Here is a 21,984-nt window from a genome sequence, read left to right as displayed (position 1 = left end):
TGATAGTCTTTGTCAAGTTTTCAAATCTGCTTGTTTCATTATTGATGTTTTATCTCCTGCCCAGGCTACAACTTGAAGGCGTCGATATAAACATTTCTCACTCAATCTAACTCGTGCAGACTGGAGAGCATTTAAATTTTGGGATATTGTCATTCATAGTGGCCATTGATAGTTTTGCACATTCCCCAAATACCATATTCCTGTATTTGAATCAATGATATTCTTCTTATCCCTTAAATCTATTCACTCATCTAATAAGCAATAAAATAGCCCTTCATCCATAATCTGTACTTTTAAGATCCCGGTTCTTCTCAATTTGCCCAATTTTAGCTTGCCATAAATATCATATCTATCGGATTCCTCTATCCATGGAAGCTTCTAGTGATTTAAATCATTTATCTGCAACAATGTCTTATGCATTGTATACATTTATGAGAACAACATTGGTCTGTCCTCTTTCATTTCCAAGATATGAAAAATTAGGATTTTGCTTTCAAACGGAAGTGTTTTTTCACTCAACGTAATAGAAGTTTGAATCCATCTGCATCTAAGAAATAGAGACCTTCATAAGACTTGAACTGTTCAAACAAATTTATGCATTAAAGTACATCCTCCTGTTCTGAAATATTCTTTTGCATCCTGGATAATGATTTGGAGGATTCACACAATATATTTAATATCAGGTACTTGTATAGTGCTGAATTGTATGCAGCTATGAACCAGTTCCCTTGTAATATGGACTCATGACTTTCATGTCATAGCTTGTTCAGTGATAATATGCTTAAGACTTTGTCATTTATATAACATTTCTGTATATAAGTATCTTATCATTAAACTCATTAAGATTCCTTTCATTGTACCATTGACATCAATGATTATCTTTTTTCAAATCTCCAACATCCAAAATGGAGGCCTTGAGTTTGCCAAAAAATAGGGCTCCATTCAACTGGTATGCTCAAGTCACCACTCTGTTGAGATCTTTAGGGATTGAGATTGACTGCCTCCCCCCCTTTTAGTTTTCGCCAAATGCTCCCACTCACCTCCTTCCCTCATGACAAGAGTTGAACGAGCATGTCAATGAACATTTATAGACATTACATTCTCAAGACCTGGAGAAACCCCCCCTAGGGGGCTTCGTCTATGGATGGCCTTTTCCCCTTTTAGATATCCAGGATGGCATTATCACGTGCCCTAGCTATTTGTTTTGATGCTGGAAGCATGCCTTGCGTATCTCCTTGGGTTCCTTCTGTGTTGGTTCCCACAGGCTTCAGATCCAGGCTGATTATCACATTGATAGAGATGACTGGATTTGTCAGTTATGTTCTTTGGTTGAGGCCAAAATGGAGATCTACTTCATTTTCTTGTGCCCCATCTACTATAAGATTAGAGGGAAGTTCCAAAGTTTGTTCAGAGGGTGTCGTTCCCTCTCCACTTTTTTCATTTACACGGATCAGAGATACCTTGCACTTTACCTCTGTCAGGTGTTGCAGCTCTGTGACCACACTTTGCAGCTCCTTTTTACGCAACACCAGGCCTCATATCAGTTAATTACATCCTTCTTCTCACCCTTGCCTCCCACTCAGGGTAAGAAGCGGTCGCTCAACACTCCAACCACTTGTCACTCCAAGTCTGTCAGACCCTGCAACGGGTTCAATTGGAAGCATCACTCCTCTAGAAACAGACTAGGGCCCCTAGTGGGTTCTCTTGGTATCGTCACTCCTCCAATAGTATTCAGAGACAAACTAGAGCCCCTGGCTGCCCTAGTCCATACTCTTCTATGTGCAACTTCTTTCCTTAGAGGAAGGACCCCTAGTCCTTGCCTCTTTGGTCTTCTTTCTCTTATGCTTTCTTTCTTGTTCTTTGCTTTCTCTTTCCCGAGCATCATTTGGTGTTCCTGTTGTGCATTGTCTCCTTTGTTGTACGCTTTCAGTCCCTTAGACGCTTTTGGTGATCTCTAGTTGGACATTAATGAATTTAACTTATCAACTGGCTAATTAGTCTTCATTTGCAATTGCTTTGTTTCTTTCTAGTTATTGAATATAAAAGAATCTACTGATTATGCGTTTCTAATGATAATCTGAGTGTGTTTTATTATTTCTACATGAATTTTCTGCAGTAGAATTTTGTTAGATATGTCAGGACAGGGTATATTTTGAAGAATAATTTGCAGGTTCCTCAAGAAAGTGCTGCATCATGGAAACTCAGAAAAACAGATTTTAATTAATCATTAATATTAACCATTGCTCATTTGGATATAAATTGAAAAGTAATATCTTGAAAAATTTTAATGTGAGCATAAATTCAAACATGATTAAGGAAGAAGCTGCACATACGAAAGGATGGTAACAAATTGCTTCATTGGTCCCCCTCTGAACTCCATGTTTAATTTGTGTTCCAAAAGCCACATAATAGCTCCAATGGCAAGAAAGAATGCAATAGTTGCAAACCACATCTCACGTGTAAATGGCTGCAAGAAAGCCCAAGGATTTGAACTCAACTTCTTGACAGGAACCACCACAACCAAGTCAGAAGCTGCATAAGGTTGGGTAAAGTCCACATATATTGATCTTCTTTTCAAAATTGAAATGTCCCCAACTGCTACATCGAATTTCTGCAGGATTTGAGCTGCAAGTAGCTGTAAGTAGCTTTTTATGATGTTATAAATATGGTTATCTATTTTATGCATGAACCTATGTTGTCCCAGAAATATATGGAAACTAAAAGTGTAGAGAATGAATTATGAAACAAATGTATTAATTGAATATTAAATTAAACAAGAAGTTCAGATATGAACCTTTAATGCAACTTCTTTCACAAGATCATCATACATGGGAGGTGACTCATCACTTCCATACACTAAAAAATCATAAGGAACATGATAAGGTAGCATCTTTATTGCAGCAGAAAACACATTAATGCAGTAACCGCTCGTTGCATTAGAACCTTGTACTACTTTTCCCAACTTTTCAAATCCTCCTTTTCTAAAAGGAACTGCAACCCTAAGCCGCCCACCATTGTTTGGGACTGTCCACCCTTGTGGCGTATGTTTCCTACCTCCGGGCCATGTGACATCATAAACTTCTTTATTCAGATTAGATTTGTTGTGTGAGATTAAAACTCCACTCTCAGGAGGAATAACAGATAAGGCTGATATGTTTGACCAATAAGTCACCTTGTGGATGCCACTTTGAGCTATATTAATTATCTCAAAAGTCGAACCAAGCAAATCACCATTTTCATTCATTTGGACTGAACCAGTTAAGCCTTTAATGTTAGTCTGTAATAAAATTGTGTGCAGCTGTGAGCCTCCTCTGAAGACCTTGAAATTAGTTAACTCTGAATTATTTTCCCTGGAAGCGGATATCTGAGGATGATACGTAAAATTAATATTTCCCCCATTTTTAAAAAATGTATCAATAGCACAAGCAACTGCCCACACTGTATCATAAGCAAACAATCCAAACACATTGAGGCCTGCATCAACAGTTCTAGATTTCAGGAGATTGTTCCATCTTATCAAAAATGCGTGTAGCCGATCAGAATTTGGAATATATTTCCGCATAGAAATGACTCCTTCTAGTGAATCCAATGTATCTGAATCAATTGAAAGGGAATCCAAAACAGTGGATAGCCAATCTGTGGCAATCCACACATAGCCATTGCTTATCATTCCAAGTTGGTGTGCTTCACTGAAAAGCTTTGTGCCATCATCTGGATTCATATGAACAACAAAAACTCGAGTTGCCATCAAAGACAAATCTTTCAATTTACTTCGCAGGTCACTTTTAGTGGTTCCTGGAGGTATTGAATGTTTATGAAGAACAATATCAGCATTATTTCCAAATGCGTCACCAAGTGCATTTATTCCGTTTCTCCCATATTCATCATCTACATAAACTGCAACAACCTCTTTCCAGATAAAATGTCTGATTATAGCAGCAACTGCCATCATCTCAGAGGAATCACTATGCGTAAAGCGAAGAAAATAAGGGTACTGAGGTGAAGAGAGACTTGGATCAGTTGCTCCAAAAGATAGAAGTGGTAATTGTAGTCCATTTGCTATGTGTGAAATAACATGAGCATTCATGGAGGATTCCGGTCCTATAATTGCCACCACATCTTTTTTTGACAGCTCAAATGCTGCAATTAATGATATATAAACTAGCAGGAATTAGCCATTGCTATGAGTCCATCTTATGAGAAAGAGAAGCAACAATGAAAATATCTCTGTAATGCTGTAACATTCTGAAGTGTAGTAAAAATAGCAGAGAATAATGCTTGCTACATAACCTGAAATAGAAAATCTAAGTGTAGCCTTTTTATCAGTTGGTCAATGCATGATTCGGTTAACAGAAAATTCTAATTGCATTGTGGAAGGGTTTTGCTCTTCTCTATTCCTTTCGGGTTTAATGAAGGGCTTGCAATCAGCTGCAAGTGATCACAGTAAGTTGGAGTCGACTAAGAGTAATTTTATGTTTCAACTTTGTTACTCATTGTGGTTCAAGTGAAATTGGACCAAATGTTTGATTTTGATGTTTTTGATGAAGAGCAATATGAAGATTGTTTTAATTAGGTAAAGTGAGAAGGGCCCAAACCCAATACAAAGAACAACCAGAGTAAAAAGCTGGAAAAAAAAGAGGCTAAACAGCGAAAAAAACAAGACTCGCAAGAGGTGAGACAAAAGACAACTAAAACTAACAGAAAATTGCTTTTGACCAATGCAAGAAACCAGAAGAAGCCGTCAGAGAATGAGGGAGTGGCAGGGACCAACAAGATTGTCAAGGCAGTTTGAAATTCATCTTCATCCAAGGCCTCCAGATAGGTGAAGAGAAGAAATTGAACAGTTTAATCACTTTTAAAAGGAGGAGACTCAGATGGAGCACCCTCCAAGACATTATCAATTTTAATTTTGACCTCTTACAAGGGAATCTTCTTTTAGCAATATGGCCACCCAAGGCAGTCAAAACCAAATTCATAACCTGCAACTCACTATTTCCATGAGAAAATGAATGCTCCTCAACAAGAGGAACCTCAAAAGACTGCACATTTGCATGAAGGTCAATGTGTAGAAAAGAGGAAACCCCAATTCTGTGGAGATAGTACAACTGAGAGGAATCAACGGAGTACTTGCTCCCACACCCCCATCTTGGAGTAGAGTTAACACTATTTAGCAGTGCAGAACCAAATTTAGCCAAAATACTAAATTGAGCATAAAGAGAACTAGTTCTAGATTAGTGAAATTATCAATGGTAATGAACTATTGCAGTACGATACCACTAAGAAAGGTGAATCAGTAGTACACCAATAACAATTGATCTTAAATAGACTTTGAAGAAACCTAAAAAGATATCAAGACCTCTTGATCAACTCAACATAACCATAATCAATGTGAACAGAAAGTATTATTTCAAATCACTGATACTTAATGTGTGTTCAGGCAGATCAAAGGAATAACTTGGAATATAAAAAATACACCCAAGACATTCAAGACTTGTATGGAAGTACTGATCAAAATAGAGCAGACTTAAAAACTGAATCACATTACATAGACAAGTAAATCAAAGAGACCAAATAACACATAAACTCATGACACTATTTCCTGTGTGGTAACCCTTTTGAATAAATAAAACCACTCGAAACTGCCTCGTTAGCTTATCTGAAAATATGTTTTTTACAAATGGCTCACAGGCTGTCTCGGCCCATTGGAAAAATGCCTCACTAGAGAAAAATACCTCACTGGCCTTATCAAAGTCTTGCTGGACTTACAATGGCTCACTCGACTTACAATGCCTCACTTTTACAATCTTAATTTTCATACAGAGTTAGAATATCTGAATAAAGAATGGTAATAACAACTTAATATACAATATATTATTGAGTACATGTGACACTCTATACTTCACAATGCATCATATCAAATTAGGAAAACTGCACTCTTTGCCAAATACTTCTACTTTTTGAAACCAATATGCACAATAAACTGTATAAACAACCAATGTTTCATGAAAACCCAAGCTCTTTTTTTGCACACTGATAATGTTCCCAATGTCATGCTTATATAATGTCCCTTACTGATAAAATAAAATAGAACTGCCATTGAAAACTGATTTACAACTTCTCAGAAACTGTCTATGCACCTTATTCACATGACTAATTAGACGTGTCAAAATTTGATTGTCATAGAAAATTGTTTGCCATCAAATTGTCTTTTATGAAGCCTGAAAACTTGTCTCCAAATATCACTGTTAATTAAAGTTTACTTAAAAAAGAAATAGAGTAACCAAAGTGTCTAACCAAACCCTTAATCACAGGATGAAGAGGACTGGTAACATGAGTTTAGACAAAACAAAAACATGTTTCAAGATTCAACAACCCAATAATACAAGATTTGAAAAAATAGTTTTAGTAACATCATGAACTTGACAACCCTTGACTAGGGTTGAGAAGACTGTTTTTGAGAGATTAACAATATGTTTGTTGCATATACAAACTAGGGTTTAACAGTGTTAATCGTCTTTGAAAAAACATGAAACCCTATTAGGGTTTATTAAACCCTTAACAAAAACAGTATAAAAAATATGTACCATGGGTATTAAACAGAAAGCTCAACTATATATATACACAAAGAATCATCAGAATCCCATGTGCTTGACCAAGAACACATTCAACCAATCCCGGACTTAAGAAAGTAAAGAAAGATTTCACAACACACAATAGAGGAACAACTTTCTTTAAAACCTTAAGCAAAAAATCTAGACGAGAGAAACTTTAACAAAGTTCATTAACTGGAACAGATTTAAACAAAAACTCAACACATACTAAATAAGACGAAAAACAAGGCATGAAATGAAAGAACTTGTACATAACCAATTAGAACCATTCTTTCAATTACATGGTTTCTGTATCCAAATCTTCTCACAATCTCCAAAACGGTTTGCAAATCTCTGCTCGAACTCAAAAACTGATTCAACAATGTTCTCATCTCAACAGTATGCTGCCGACAAATAGATTCTCAACAACTCCATGCCCGTACCCTAGGTCGGGTTGTGGCCTAGCTCATTCTATCTTAAGGATTAACAAGATGACTATAACAATGTGTTCCAAGTTTCAAGTAATCACATGCTGATTGTCACGTATGTCATTTCATGCTTTGAATCTCATTAATGCTCACATCACATAAATGCCAATATCACAACCTTAGCACCACTTGGTGCTAAGTGTTGTGTAATACAACATACAAATGTTAAATCTTTAATCACATACGCAAGGCCAACCAAAAGGCTTGCCCCCACCACCATGAACATTATTCTCTCAAATTTAAATTACAACTGCCATCAAGTCACTTAAGTGACTAAGAAATGTTTTAACTGGTAGTTCAACTTGAATATCAAAATGAGTTTGTAAACTGACTTCAAATGCAAGAGCCAAGACAAATACAAGTAACTATTACATCAGTGACTGGGAATGCATCTTTTGGAAACATAATGATGAATTTGTGAATCAACATTGCACATCACATAATCTGACTAAAATTGGCAAATCATATTAGGTATTAGTGCTAATCAAACCTGTCATTATACCAACAATATATCTCTTATCCAAACTATCTCATTCTTCTTGTTTCATGCCAATAGAGTAGAGATATGCAGCAATCAAATGACATATCACTGTCATGCACGGGATCACCAAGTAAGTTGTATGTGCTATGCGAATCAGACCTATATATCATACTGAAACTTAAATCAGGCATTGATCATGTAAACTGATCACATTCAAACCTATCACCTTGGCAATACTCATATTAACAATGTACCACTGTAAATGCAAATTAGCACGTATCAAATGTGTCCCATATAAAAAACTAATCATTATACTTCATATGCGCACAATGCTGATCTCTTCCTGAATATCAAATATCATATGAAGTGCCACTGCCCAACCAAGTATCAAGTGCTAAGTACTTCCATGAAAATGCAAACTGAAATTAGTGTTCAGGCATCAAGAACAAGGGTAGGAGCAACAAACTCCCCCTTTGCCCTCGGTGTCAAAAACAGTAAACTCTCTCCATATTCACATCAAGGACAAAGGAGAGAGGAAAAATCATATGCATATTTCCAAAAAGGAAAACTGAAACAAAATACCCGTGACACAAATATTGGGCAATCTGTGATTGACACCAGGAGAATCAAAACCATCTGCAACTTAATCATTTAGAAAACTGTCAAATGACAAAAAATAAAGTGAACTCAAAAAGAAATATATGTCTTTTAGGGTCAACTAACATAGAGGAACCCTGCCTTACTTTCAAAAACACCATGAAATTTGTATGAGGCAACAATAAATAACATCAATATCATCAAGCAGTGATAAGTAGAGCAAAAAATTTTGTGCTGTCACAATCAAAATTGATCAAAAAATAAACCATCATGCCACAAAACATTTCATGAATTTTCATATCAAACATAATAGAAGGCAGCTTTCTTAAGGAAATCTACCACAAAACTAAATCAAGAACAAGGAGTGTATTCACAAAACAGTCTGATTAAAGATCCACTGGTTAAGTCTCAGGAACTCTCAAAACCACATAAATACACATCGATGCATTAGTCAAGAGTCTCAGTGCTTGTATGGAGGGATAAGAACGACCATAAAAAGCTCCACCTTACTTGTATGTGTGTGACTGTAAGAACTCCTGCTGGTTCTAACTTTGACAAACACCATTTTTTTACCATGCAAATGTTTGACATTTTGTCAATCTGTAATGACCCCCCAGAATTAGGGTAAACAATTGATTCCACAAAATTATGATTATTCTCGATTTTAAATATTAAAGAAAATAAATAATAAATTCATTTTTTTAATATAAAAATGTAATAGTTGACAATTACTGATCAATTTAATAGTGGCTAATTTCTTTGTTGTCAATCAAATTTAACTTAATCATATAACTAGTATAGATATCTTAAATAAATATATCTAAAGAAATGCCAATAGATATCTACTACAAAATGATGAAAAATTTAATTTACTACACTGAAAACTATTTATATTTCCTTGATCTCCATTTTTTTTCACTAATTTAAGATTTTTATTTTTATTTCTAAAAAAATTGATGATTTATAGCTCCAAAGATTATAATTTTAGCATATATATTTTGTGGATAAATTATTTTTAATGGTATATTCTATTTATAATAAAATTTAAAATTTTGACATGTAGATGGTTGTCAAATTTAACCTAGAAAGACAAGTTAATATTAACACACTCGCACCAACCCACTCCACCCTTTTTGCCATTGTAGAATGCCTATCGACATTAATAATTTCTATTTCCTTGTCACAAACTATTACTAAAAATAAAAATAAAATATATATTAAAAATAAAAAATAAAATAATATATATTACTATATAATCAAATCAAACTATTATTAGAACAGAGAAACAATTATATAATCGAACTATTATTAAAATATATATTATTATATAATCAAAGAAAATGCCTATTATTATATATATCATCATACAAAGAAGCAAGGTCAAAGGGTCACGACCAATGTATTTGTCCGTGACTCCTCAAAACTCACCTTATTTATAATAAACAAGAGCAATAGGATAAGGATAGATCCAAATCAGGATAGACATCCCAGCATCAAAGGCAAACATACTAAACTGTGGCATGCACCTCTACACAGGAAGATCACAACATGGACTCAACTCCAGATTGCAGTCGGATTTTGGCATCAATTTATATAATTTATCCAGCGTAGGTAGTTAGACCAATAGTTACATGGAAGAGTGGGATAAAATATTGAAACAGAAGTCATAGTCAGCAACAAGGAAAGGGAAACACGACAGAAGCATATGATATCAATGCACGTGCTCATAGCATGAGTGATCACTAATAGAAGGTCAAGACAAATAGTATAGGTAACTATCATGGTTACCTACTACCATTTATTTCAAATAAAAGAATTGTAACAAAAAATTGAACCATGCAAAATAGAAAAACTTATGATGACTGGATAAAAAAGTTGATAGCTCAATCAATTTCTGCCTTAATATTGATATAGATATAATGACTTGCACATCTATTGCAAATGCACATCCCATTTTTGCACAGCAAGGTTATGAAAATCCTTAAGAAGCAACTGGGCGTATTGTATGTGCCAATTGTCATTTGGCTAAAAAACCCGTGGAGATTGAAGTTCCACAGTCCGTGCTTCTTGATATTGTTTTTGAAGCAGTTGTAAAAATACCCTATGATAAACAAATAAAACAAGTTCTTGCCAATGGCAAGAAAGGAACTTTAAATATAGGAGTTGTTCTTATTTTACCTGAAGGTTTCGAATTAGCTCCTCCGGATCGCATTTCTCCTGAGATTGAGGAAAAAATAGGTGATCTTATTTTCAGAACTATCGTCCCAATCAAAAAAATATTTTAATAATAGGTCCTATAACTAGTCAAAAATATGGTGAAACTGTGTTTCCCATCCTTTCAGCAAATCCCACTACTAATACAATAGCTCACTTCCTGAAATATCCCATATATGTAGGTGGTAATAGAGCAAGAGGAAAAATTTATCCTGATGGGAGGAAAAGCAACTATACAATGTACAACGCTTCAGCAACCAGTACAATAAGTAAAATTGCTTGTAAAGGAAAAGGTGGATATCAAATAACTATTGATAATCCATCAAACGATTGACAAGTGGTAGACTTTGTACCTCTGGGACCAGAACTTCTTGTTTCAGAAGGCAAATTCATCAAGGCAGATGAGTCGTTAATGAATAACCCTAATGTAGGTGGATTTGGACAGGAAAATGCAGAAATAGTACTTCAAGATCCTTTACGTGTTCAAGGTCTTTAATTATTCTTAGCATCTATCGTTTTAGCACAAATATTTCTGGTTCTTAAAAAAAAAACAATTTGAGAAAGTTCAATTGGTCGAAATGAATTTTTAGGCGCATAAAAGATTTGAATCTCTAAATCTCTATCTAATGAATGATTAATGCAATTAATGTATAATAAATAAAAATTGCAACAATAAAGTAATACTTCTCCAGAATCCTTCATTTTCCCCTTTTATCTGTTCAAATGTATTGAGTGTGAAGGATGAGGAGATATTAAATCAATATTTGCCTATTATAAAAAATGAGTGATTCTCGAACAAACTTGGAGTTTTGGAGTTAAATCCCTAGTTATGCGCAATATTCAATATTAATCAATATTCATATACATGTTATCTTTTCTCACCTTCATTTATCATATTCAAAACAAATAAACAAATAGAAGAAAGGAGAGAATTTAGTAATCTTGGCTTGCTATTTTTAATGACTGGAGTGAGATTGTTAAGTTGGATTTAGATGCCATGGTTTATGTGACATTGTTTCGTCATGTGAAATGTTCTTCTAATATCAAGGGCTTATGGGCTACAAAGAAGAAACATTGAGAAAAATGCTAATAAAGTTGCAGTCAACCCTTGGAGATTGCCAAGCAATAGAAACATGGATCGCATGTGAGTTAGAGAAAATAGGATGTCAGATTCTTGATGAACACGGTAATCTGATTGCAGTTGAAAGAATGCTTTTAAAATATACAATAAGGGTCAATGTTGATATAGATTCTGAAGATTTTGGTCCTCACACAATAAACAAGTTTGCTTCACATAAATCTTTGGTAAAACACTTACAAGATTCTCTGATGACAAATCCCAAGGTTGTGCAATCAGCATATGCATATGCAGTAAGGATAGAGGCAATATCAAAGAGAATGGAGATTTCTGATCTTCCTGCAGTGCGTGATGTTATCATCAAATTCAAGGCACTAAAGAACAATCTTTAAGATTCTTTTTTTTTTTTTTTTTTTTGGTTTTTATTTATGTTTGTAGATCAAAGAGGATGCATTGCATAAAAAGATGTAATTACATGTAATGCGAGTTGCATGTGCAATTGCATGTAACTCGATAATTTTTCTTGTTAGTTAGACTAGGTCAAAATTGGTTGAGTTGCTTCCAATTTTTCCTCCATCTTTTTTTCAACTCCTTTGCCTATATAAAGGAGTGCCCTCTTATTCTAAAATTATCTTTTATTGTATGCAAAAGAGCTCTGGAGAAATTGTGCCAGCAGAGCTTTGTTTGTGTAGCACTATTTTGATAGAAAAGTGAATACAAAGGAGCAATTGAAATTGGACTTTGATTGAGTGCAATTGTTACCTATGTGAATTGGAAGCTTTATCTGTGATTTACATATGTTATCTGTGATTCATGTAATCTTGTGTTCTTGATAATTAAGTGTAAAAAGAGTTGAGAAGCAATTCGAGTCAGAGCTTTGACTAGGAGCAATTGTAGAGATATATAGTTAGAAGCTTTGTCTGTAGCTTATATCTCTTTCTTGATTCACAAAATAGTTAAAATATCTTTACTTTTGGAAGTCTTTGTGCCCTATTAGTAAAGCTTATTCATATAAAAATACGACCGGACTTAGAGCCCAATCAGTACACTTTCAGCTAGCTTTTGAGTTAGTGTTAGTTTATTGATATCACCGTTTTCAGCTTTAGATAGAAGAGTAGTTAGAGATTTCACCCTGCCCATTACTTGCTCCACGGGTAAGTGGATTCTTTCCTAAAAGTTGAGAGGAAAGAATATTGGTAACACCCTTTTACAAAATCTCTCGACTTCTTGCTTATCTTGAGTTGATCCAAGGAACGGTGAGAAGGGGGAGCCTTCCCTTTATGGTAGGAGAGACTCTGTCTCATACACTATGGTTGGTCATCATATTTTGCAACTGAATTTTACCCAAAATTGTCGGTTGCAAAATATCCACCCAACAAGATGGAGGCCCCCAGTAACCATGTCTACATCCACAATATTTATTTCCAAAAGTTAGCAATGGTGGGAAGCTCAAGATGAATTTGAGGAGAGAGCAAACCCCATTTGAGAATGTTAGAAATAATCCCAATAGAAGCAGCCATACCATCCCTGTTGTGCCCAAGGTCAAAAGAAAAGCCCTCCACAGGTAAAGGGATCATGAGTTTGGATAACAAAAATGCCAAGCACGAGATAAATCTGTTACCATGAATGTTAATGGTATTCCTTTGGGGGAGTATCCTAAACATTGGAGAGACTCTTTACATGAATGACATGTTGCATTGATGACTGTGTTCGTCATTGATGTCAACATAGCATTGCTTCTATGTAGACTTGCAGAGTAGAAGACAGAGAATGAGATCGTACAGACTATGTATTGACAATCAGATCAAGTGCAGTTGAGGATGTATTCTACATTGTGTCCTAGTTTAGTGGACAAGTGTGTGTACAAAGAGTCGAAGACATGCGAAAGATATTCATGAATTACAAAAGACAGTAAGCAAACAAAGTACCTGATAAGTGGTTTCTAATGATTGATTTTATCTCTTAACTAGGATAGAATCGTCATGAGCATAGTTAGACAGTAATAGTAGACACCCTATCAGTAAGTGCGCATGGTCAGAGGTCACACGTGTGAGAAGTAGTAAAGACTGTGAGCTAACAAAGATTTGTAATTATGAAAAGATGTAATGTTTTGTAATATCTAAATGAGGTCCTCTTATAATTAATTGGGAAAGCCTCAAGACCGACTCAAGGAATTATTTTGAGGATATGGTATAAAGGAAAGTTATTTTCCTTGCAAATCAATGTATGAAAAGTGCAATATGCAAACAAGTGTGAATTAAGCAAGTAATATGTGAAGTTGGTAAATGCGTGTAAGTGATCCAAGGGATTATTGGCTGCGAAGTTGGTGATCCGATATCAAGATCAGAAGAGATTTGGTCCGGTCAAAAGGACAGAGAAGGAGCTAAGGTTATTTCATTTCTATTATTCTGCAAGGAATAATACAAAGATCAGTTGGACAATGAGTTCGGTGATCTTACCCCTGAAGCTGTTTGGACAGCGGGTCCATCTTCCTTCTACAACTCCTAACAGGCTTGGAATCTCCTAACAAGGATTCAAAGTCTCCTAACAGGGACTAATATGTACTAAATTTATTTCATTGGCTCCTAACAGAGTCCATCCTCTTACAAGGAACTTTTATATTAGTATATCATTTTGTGAATACCATCCCCATTGGGGTTTTCCCTCTGATCAAGGGTTTCCCTAGTTAACATATCTATTGTTATTGTGTATGTGTATCTTCTTATGGTTGCTGATTATATTGTTCACTTGGTTAAGGATTAATAAGGTTGATAAATATTTTAATGATTGGATAGCTGATTCACCCCCCTCACCTCTCAGTCATCTTCATAGACTTTACTTTCTCATAAAATCAAGATCAAAAGGCAGCGCTTTACCTCCCTCAGATCTTTTATCTTGGATATCAAGCTCAATGAGGTAGATCCTTAAGTCTCCAGCAACATATCCTAAAGCAAGACGTCCTCATTAGTGTCCTCTAGACCATACCATTTATCAAAGGACGTGGAAACCTTGGCCTTCAAAAAAACCTCTGAGTATACAAAAAAGGCTTTCGTCCCCATCCCAAGGGTCCATGTTGCTTGAAAATAAACCTAATTACAAAGAAGAAACAGGGGCCACTCCATCTACTCCCTCCTAGTGGGAGCCAACACCAAAATCAATTCTAGGATCTCCTATCAACACCAAGGGAAGAGAATTGTTAGACACACCCTCGTCAACTTTAGCAAAAGCATCATCCCCATAGTCCTGAATCTAATACTCCTATGCCTATAGAAACTCCTTTAACTGCACCTACAAGGATATGCGTCACCCCTTTCACAATATGAAGATTTGACGCAATCAAGGTTAAGAGGTTCACCAAAGGAGATAGTCCAACATTGCAGCTAGAGTCAACACAACGAAATTAGAAATCTCATTAGATAAAAAAGACAATGAACAAGCTAAATTAATATTCCCATTGACATAGAACCATGGATTTACATTGAATTGGCCTACAAACATGCAATCTTACATTCTAGGCATACTAGCCTCATTGATTACAAAAAAAAACTTTCTAACCTTCAAGCTATCATTTACTAACTGCCAATTCTACTACTACTCACTACCCCCTACAAAGGAACTATTACCCTACTTATATACAAGATTACCAACCATAAGTTGTCTTATCCAATCACAAATTCCAATAATGAGGACAATGTATTACAATTTATAGATCAGCACCAAAATCTGTAAGAACTCCTCTAGATAAGGTTGATATGCCTTGTGATTGTACATGGAGGTCCACCACAAACGTAGTAGCATCAAACAATGTGTCACCGACCATCACAGATCGTGAAATGCCATTACAAGATCAATAAGTCCAACATGGTCATTAGAATAGGAAGAACAATACAAGGTTGGACCAAACTTAAGACATATTTATCTAGAAAGCATTGATCAACTTGCAATAGTAGAGATATGATCTAAACAATGTCTAGAACAAATCCCCAACTGCATAGGTAAAAGGAATAAGAATTGACAGTCTCACTACAAATCTACTAAGAACTGGAAAATAGGAAACTAAGAACAAGAAATATTTTTGGTTGATGTAAGATTGCCAACTGTCAAAGGATACTCCAGCATTAGACATCCCATGTGAATAAAAGATGTTTCATAAGAGGAATTTATTAACATTTGACATGATTAACAACATAAATCCCATCCTCATTCTTGATCCAAATATCCTCCTTATCTCTAATAGTCACGGTCTACAAATAGTTACTCCTATTATTTTTGTATCCAAATCTCTCAAACCCAATAGTATAGCTTCCCTCATTTGGTAAAACTCCGCAATTGCTTGTACTATCCTTTCTTTGACTACCAAGCTTACACAACTCGCCTTTACCTTTGGTTCTCAATAGATTACTCATCACTATTTACTTCTGCTACTTCAACACCACACTGTTGTAATCAATCCTCAAACATTTCTTAGGTTTAAATTCATTTATCATATCCTTCTTCAACAATCCAAATACATCCTCATTCATCTGATTTACAGCAGTCGGACTCTCCAAGGTGTAAGTCTTCATCATACTTAAAAGGAATCAAAGTAAAATTTCTTCTATTCTTCACAATAAAAACTACATTTGTTTTGCAATCATAAATAGCTCCCCTATCATATTGCCAAGGTGTACCAATAAACATGATAAGCACTCATGTTAACCACATCACATAACACTTAATCCTTATAAGCCCAATTTTGAACTCAACCCAACACTTCTCTCTAAATTTCACTATATGATCATCTCGAAACCAACTTATCCTATAAGGACAAGGATGTTTAAGTCTCCTTAACTCCAAGTTTTTGCACCATCTCCTCTAATACAAGGTTATCAATACTACCACTATCCATAATAACCTTACAACATTTACCTCCTGACTTGCATACAGTCTTAAACAAATTCCTTCTCTAAACAAGTTCAGCTTCCTTCTTACTCAACAAGATTCTTCAAAACATCAGAGATTGTCCCATCTTAGGTGCAACCATGCCTTCATTAGGTTCATTCATAGTTTTCTCCTTGTGGTACAAGGTTATGTTTACCCATGCCTTTTCTAGAACCCTCTGAACACTAGAAAGTTCTATGTCGAACATTACCACATTTGAAACAAGTACCTTTGAACTCTTTGCTGCCACTGCCTCTCCTATGAATCCTCTGATCTAGTTCTTCTTCAATCACTTTCTTTTATTTGCTCGTGTTACCAACTTGTTTGTCCCTTTAGGGCTTCTTTGTCTCGTCTTCAAATTATCTTTTTCCTCCAAGTCATATTGATAAGCATCCTCAACTGCATTGATCCTCATCATACTTAGTTGATGCAGGAGCATCCTAGGGTAGTTAGCAATCTTGCATGTTGGAGAGATTTTGATTTCGGAGTTGAGGGCTTAGTCACCAAAGGAGCGGTGATTGGTCGTTACTGGGTGTAATGTTAGCTAAGGAGCTCGGTCACTTAAGGATTGTTCGGCATCTATACTATGTTGCTCGGCACTCACTACAGTGCTCGACATGTGTTGGTTGTTCAACACTTGTCGAACTCAGCGATTCCTGTGGGATCTCAGCGATGCTTGTGGTTTTGGCTGACACTCAGTAGTATGGCTTGCAAGATGGAATTCTTGCAGATTTGCTTAGCTGACTTGGTGCATTTAATGCACATAGCATGTGATCGTGATGTGGAGCGATCGTAGGAGTTTGTGTGGACCTATTTGAGTCTTGGTTATTTGTCCTAGGTGTATTTAATGAGTGTTGTAAGCCTTCTAGGGCATTTAGTATTTAATATTTGTTGTAGGCCAACTTGTGGCTTAATTATGTATTTAATATAAGGGTTTAATTACTTTGTAACTTGCTAGGCTGATTTGTGGCCTAGTTGGGTATATGTAGAGGGTCTTATGGAGTCTTAAATCATTATCATCCAACATGAAGAAGATGGAGTAGCTAAGAGGAGCGAAGATTGAGTTGAGCTAGTAGCTAAGTGTGGCTTGGAGAATAAGAAGGTTGCTTGGTGGCTTGCAAGCACAAGTTTAGATTCTTCTTAGGGTTTTCTGTCAGATTGTGGATTTGGACTAGCTAGTGGTTGGATCTTGCGAGGTCCTGCATAATTACCATTGCAATTTCTTTGTATTTGGCCGTAACCCAGAAAGCCTTATAGCTAGGCATGTTGGATGAAAATTTTATGATTGAATTATGAGAATTGGCATTTTTGTCGATCTTAATATGTTTGTTATTGTTTATATTTCGTTGTGTGGTTAATTGTTGGGGCTAGGACATCTCCTCTAGGGATTCTCCTGCCTTGTACTACATCAAATGGTATCAGAGCCAGTTTTCCTGAGCGTGTGGACAGATCGTCGAATGTGAGGCAATTTGCACCAGGACCTCGGATGCGTGAAGATTTGATCTAGGCAGTTGATCTTATCAAAGCGAGTGTTTGATCTGGTTGGAGATTTGTTGCAAAGGGTTTACGAAGATCTTGGAAGATTCCTTTGAGAAGATTGGACCCTAGGGTGATTGAAGATCTCTGTGATGTTGTAGAAGCAAGGATCTCAGAGAAGGTTAAAACAGATTTCAGATCTGAGATGGAGTTGATGAAGAATGAAATCATGAGGGCTATAACTGGTGTACCTCAGCATGTAGGTATTGAAGATGGTTATGAGGAAGTCTCTAAAGACTTCAAGGTTGCTGGATCAAGTGGTGAAGATAGAACTAATCGTGCGGAGAGATCTGTGGAAGATAGAGTTGGTTGGCCGAATAGATCTAACACTCGGTTAAAGCTGAAGCACAAGATGGATGTGTCTAATCTCTCAAGTACTTTGAGTTGTGAAGACTTGATTGATTGGATTAATGAATTAGAAGACTACGTTGAGTTAGAGGATATTGGAGATTTGTGCAGAGTGAGGTTAGCACCGAGTATGCTAAAAGGTCATGTTGCTTTATGGTGGAAAGAATTGCAAAGAGATAAGGAAGAGGAAGGTGAAATAAAGATCACTTGTTGGAGATTGATAGTTCCAAAATTGAAGGCTAAGTTCATACCTACTGATTATGAACTTGAATTGTTTAAGAGATTGCAGAATCTGAAGCAGCAAGATATGTCTGTGAAAAATCATATTGAGGAATTTTACAAGTTGACTATTCGGTCTGGACATAGAGAACTTTCTAAGGAGAAGGTGGCTTGATACATTAATGGCTTGAGATTCAATATTCAGGATGAGATCGGTATGTTGAATATTGCTTCTATTGAGGACGCTTATCAGTATTCTCTGAGACAAGAAAATAAGTTGAAGAGAAGAAATCAAGGTAGTTCCTGTGGGAAAGAGAAGCAAGATCACTCAGCAAAGGATAAATCGAGTGCAAAAGATGAACCAAAACCTGTTAAGTTGAAGAAGAGGGCAAGTAGAGGTGAATTTAAATGTAAATGAAGTTGATAGAGGACACAAAGATTTCGAGTGTTCACAAAAGGCTGGTGATAGGAAAGTTGTTGTGGAAAATGAAGTTGAAGACTGTGTCAATGAACCTGAGCAGGAAGGGGAGAGTTTGTTGGCTCGGTGAGTGTTGTTTGGTAAGAAGGTACTGGAACCTTGTCAAAGAAGTAATTTGTTTAGGACTCATAAGTCTGGTGGTAATCTGATATGTGATTGTGGATAGTAGTAGTACAAATAACCTTGTTGCCGAGGAGATGGTTCAGAAACTTGGTTTGAAGAGAATTAGACATCCTTGTCTTTATAGGTTTGGTTGGTTACAAGATGAATATGCTTTAGAAGTGGGGGAGCAATGTCTTGTTGATTTTCAGATTGGGCAGTATAAGGATCAAGTCTTGTGTGATGTTATGGACATGAGTAGTTGTCACATATTGCTTGGTAGACCTTGGCAGTATGATTGTAGGGCTATGCATGATTGTGTCAACAATGTAATTACTGTTGAGTAAAGTGATAGGAAGCATTCCCTGATTCCTTTTCCGAATGAAGAACTTGGTAGAAGGAACCTAAATATTGGTAGCTGAATTGAGTTGAAGGATTCTAAGAGGGTTGGTTACTTGTAAGGAAACTTGTAACAAAAATATAATCATTTCCACATAACCCATGATAGATTTGAAATATATATGTAATTAAAATCCACATGCAAAAGAATAGACAACATACCCACACAAACTATACCCTGGGAAACCCTCATTGAGGGAAAAAAAAAAACCACACTCCAAAAGCATCCACCATGTATTATTCAGCAAAAAAACAGTTGCAATACAATCGTGGAAGCCTTCAAAGCCATAGCCACAACTAAGCAATTCATATGAAATATCATGAATCTACACATTCCATGTCATGCTTCCAAACTTCACAAATTCTCCCTTAGCCAACCTGTCAAGCCCTGTTTTGCTCGAGTTTTACATTTTTGCCTTCTTATACAGTTATACTACATAAACCATATGCTACCTAACCCATTGACCCCACATTTAATAGTGGACATTTAATTCTTTTTCCCCAATATTAAATAATTACATCAAATATTATCACAATATTACAATACAACTCATCAAGTATATCCCATGGGAATCTATCTAGGTGCTCCTAGGTGCAACATTACATAATAAAATTAAATAATACAATATAACAATATTATGCAATATGTGCACCACACATAGTTTCAACAATCTCCCACTTCTTGTATACATTGTATAGGGTCAATCTGTAGCCACATAAATGAACAAGGGAATAATCCCTCCCTAGCACATCCACCATCATGGTTCAAAGTACACCATGTACTCCATCCTTGTACTCACAACAAAATCAAAGTATCCAGCATCTCAAACACGAATTATGTCACCACCTATCATGCCACTGCTATTATTTATGAACTTATGCATAAAAGATAAGCATAAAAATAATGCACCTGAGAGAAACAATGGGCTATACCTCTCAAGTAGTAACCACCAAGTAGACCAAGAGTGGAGAATGAGAATGCTCATCAAGATATCTAGGTCTCCAACCAAGACTCGTCTAAGAACAATATCCTCTCAAGTCCATATTAGGCAAATGCCCCTCGGACTTCCTACTAAAACCATCAACCGTCCCAACAAATACTTCTCTAATCCAAGAGAAATCAGCATCACCACTATCTCTAAGTATTCATGAGCACCTGTAACCAATCAATCCATGCCAACTCCAAATGGAACATAGCAATAGCATGAAGTATCTAGCAAATGATCAATGTAATCAACACTAAGAAACTAAACCAAGATCATGGTCAAAGTTCCAACCATAGCCTCATGAACAAAAACATGACAACATGCTCTAAACCATCTTAACCAAAGACACATCATGCTCCTTATGAATATACTATAACATGTCAAAACTCTAAATGTTTATCAAGAGTATACCATAACATAATAATGAAATCATCCTAAAACCAAGGATAATATACCAAATGAAAGCATAAACCACATCTTTACCAAGAACCCAATGAGTTCTCAAGATGCAACCATCTCCACACACCATGAAGATAACAAGTGCACCATGCAAATGTCAAAGAAGCTTCTACACCAACAGGATCTAAGACATCCTCCAACATCTGCAAACGCTCAATAAATATATCAATGCCAACAACTCTCATTCAACTATAGTATTCAGTCACTCATGACATCATAAAATTCATCTCCTACATGAAGATCCTATAGGTCGACACATGCAACCAAAGTGTTAGCAGCAAGTGAAACCAAGATCTCCAAACTAGGAAAATACAAACACAACCAGGAACTAATCCCCATACTGTCACCTCATCACTATCACAATCTCCCACTAAACCATGTATCCAAGCTATCTATGACATTGTCAGAGTTGATGAAATCCAACTCCACAACTTGCCAAGATCACCTATATGCAAATAATCTGTCAAAGCGAAACCAAGAAGGAAGAGGTAGAGCTTGGAAAAACCCTAAACGGACTTGAGAGAGAACATATTGCAAAATCAAAGAAAATGTGATATGAGATACAATGAGAGAGCTCGAATATAAAGGCCTCAAGGAAGCTTGTAGAACAAGCTTGGAAGGTGGTAGAAAATAAGGTTGACAACTAAGCATCCGCAAAAAGGTGGAAAATGCTAGAAGGGAACAAACTCTCATGTTGTCAACAACTCACCGCTACAACCATTAAATACTAAATATTAAATAAATGCATTAACCTAAGTAAGCTTAAGTAAATAGAATAAATAATTAATAATTAATTAATTATTTACTCTAACACCCCCCCTTAAGTGCAACTTAGGAGAATGCCTTAAGCTCACAAAACTAAGATGAAATGCAGAATGGGTCCCAACAACGAGGCCATGTTAGGTACCCATGTACAATGCAAAAAAATGCAACTTCTGAAAACGAGAAAAGAGAGAAAACCACATGGGAAAAACCCTCCCCCAAAAATAGGTAAGAACCTAGTGAAGAACTAAAGAAGCCTCCAACTAGAGGAATGTCCCCTAAAACAGGAACAAGAAATGATCATGAAGAGCATCATTGAAGCATGAAGGA

At 36.0% G+C, this 21,984-nt stretch overlaps 1 protein-coding gene across 1 annotated transcript in view; it reads right to left on the bottom strand.

The window, feature by feature from the left end:
- The window catches only part of LOC149541069 (glutamate receptor 3.4-like), a 64,840-nt gene that overhangs the window by 22,220 nt on the left and 20,636 nt on the right, over positions 1 to 21,984 (bottom strand). The window contains exons 2-3 of the mRNA XM_089802061.1: positions 2,795 to 4,140; positions 2,334 to 2,611 (exon numbers count right to left, since the gene is read on the bottom strand). Coding sequence (XP_089658187.1) covers positions 2,334 to 2,611; positions 2,795 to 4,140 — 1,624 coding nt within the window. The remainder of the gene's footprint in view (positions 1 to 2,333; positions 2,612 to 2,794; positions 4,141 to 21,984) is intronic.

Source organism: Cupressus sempervirens, chromosome 9 (genome assembly GCF_028749045.1).
Source record: "Cupressus sempervirens isolate cs-2001-9-10 chromosome 9, ASM2874904v1, whole genome shotgun sequence".
Lineage (NCBI taxonomy): Eukaryota > Viridiplantae > Streptophyta > Pinopsida > Cupressales > Cupressaceae > Cupressus > Cupressus sempervirens.
The sequence above is the reverse complement of the archived record's forward strand: the minus strand, read 5'-3'. Positions and strand labels throughout refer to the sequence as shown.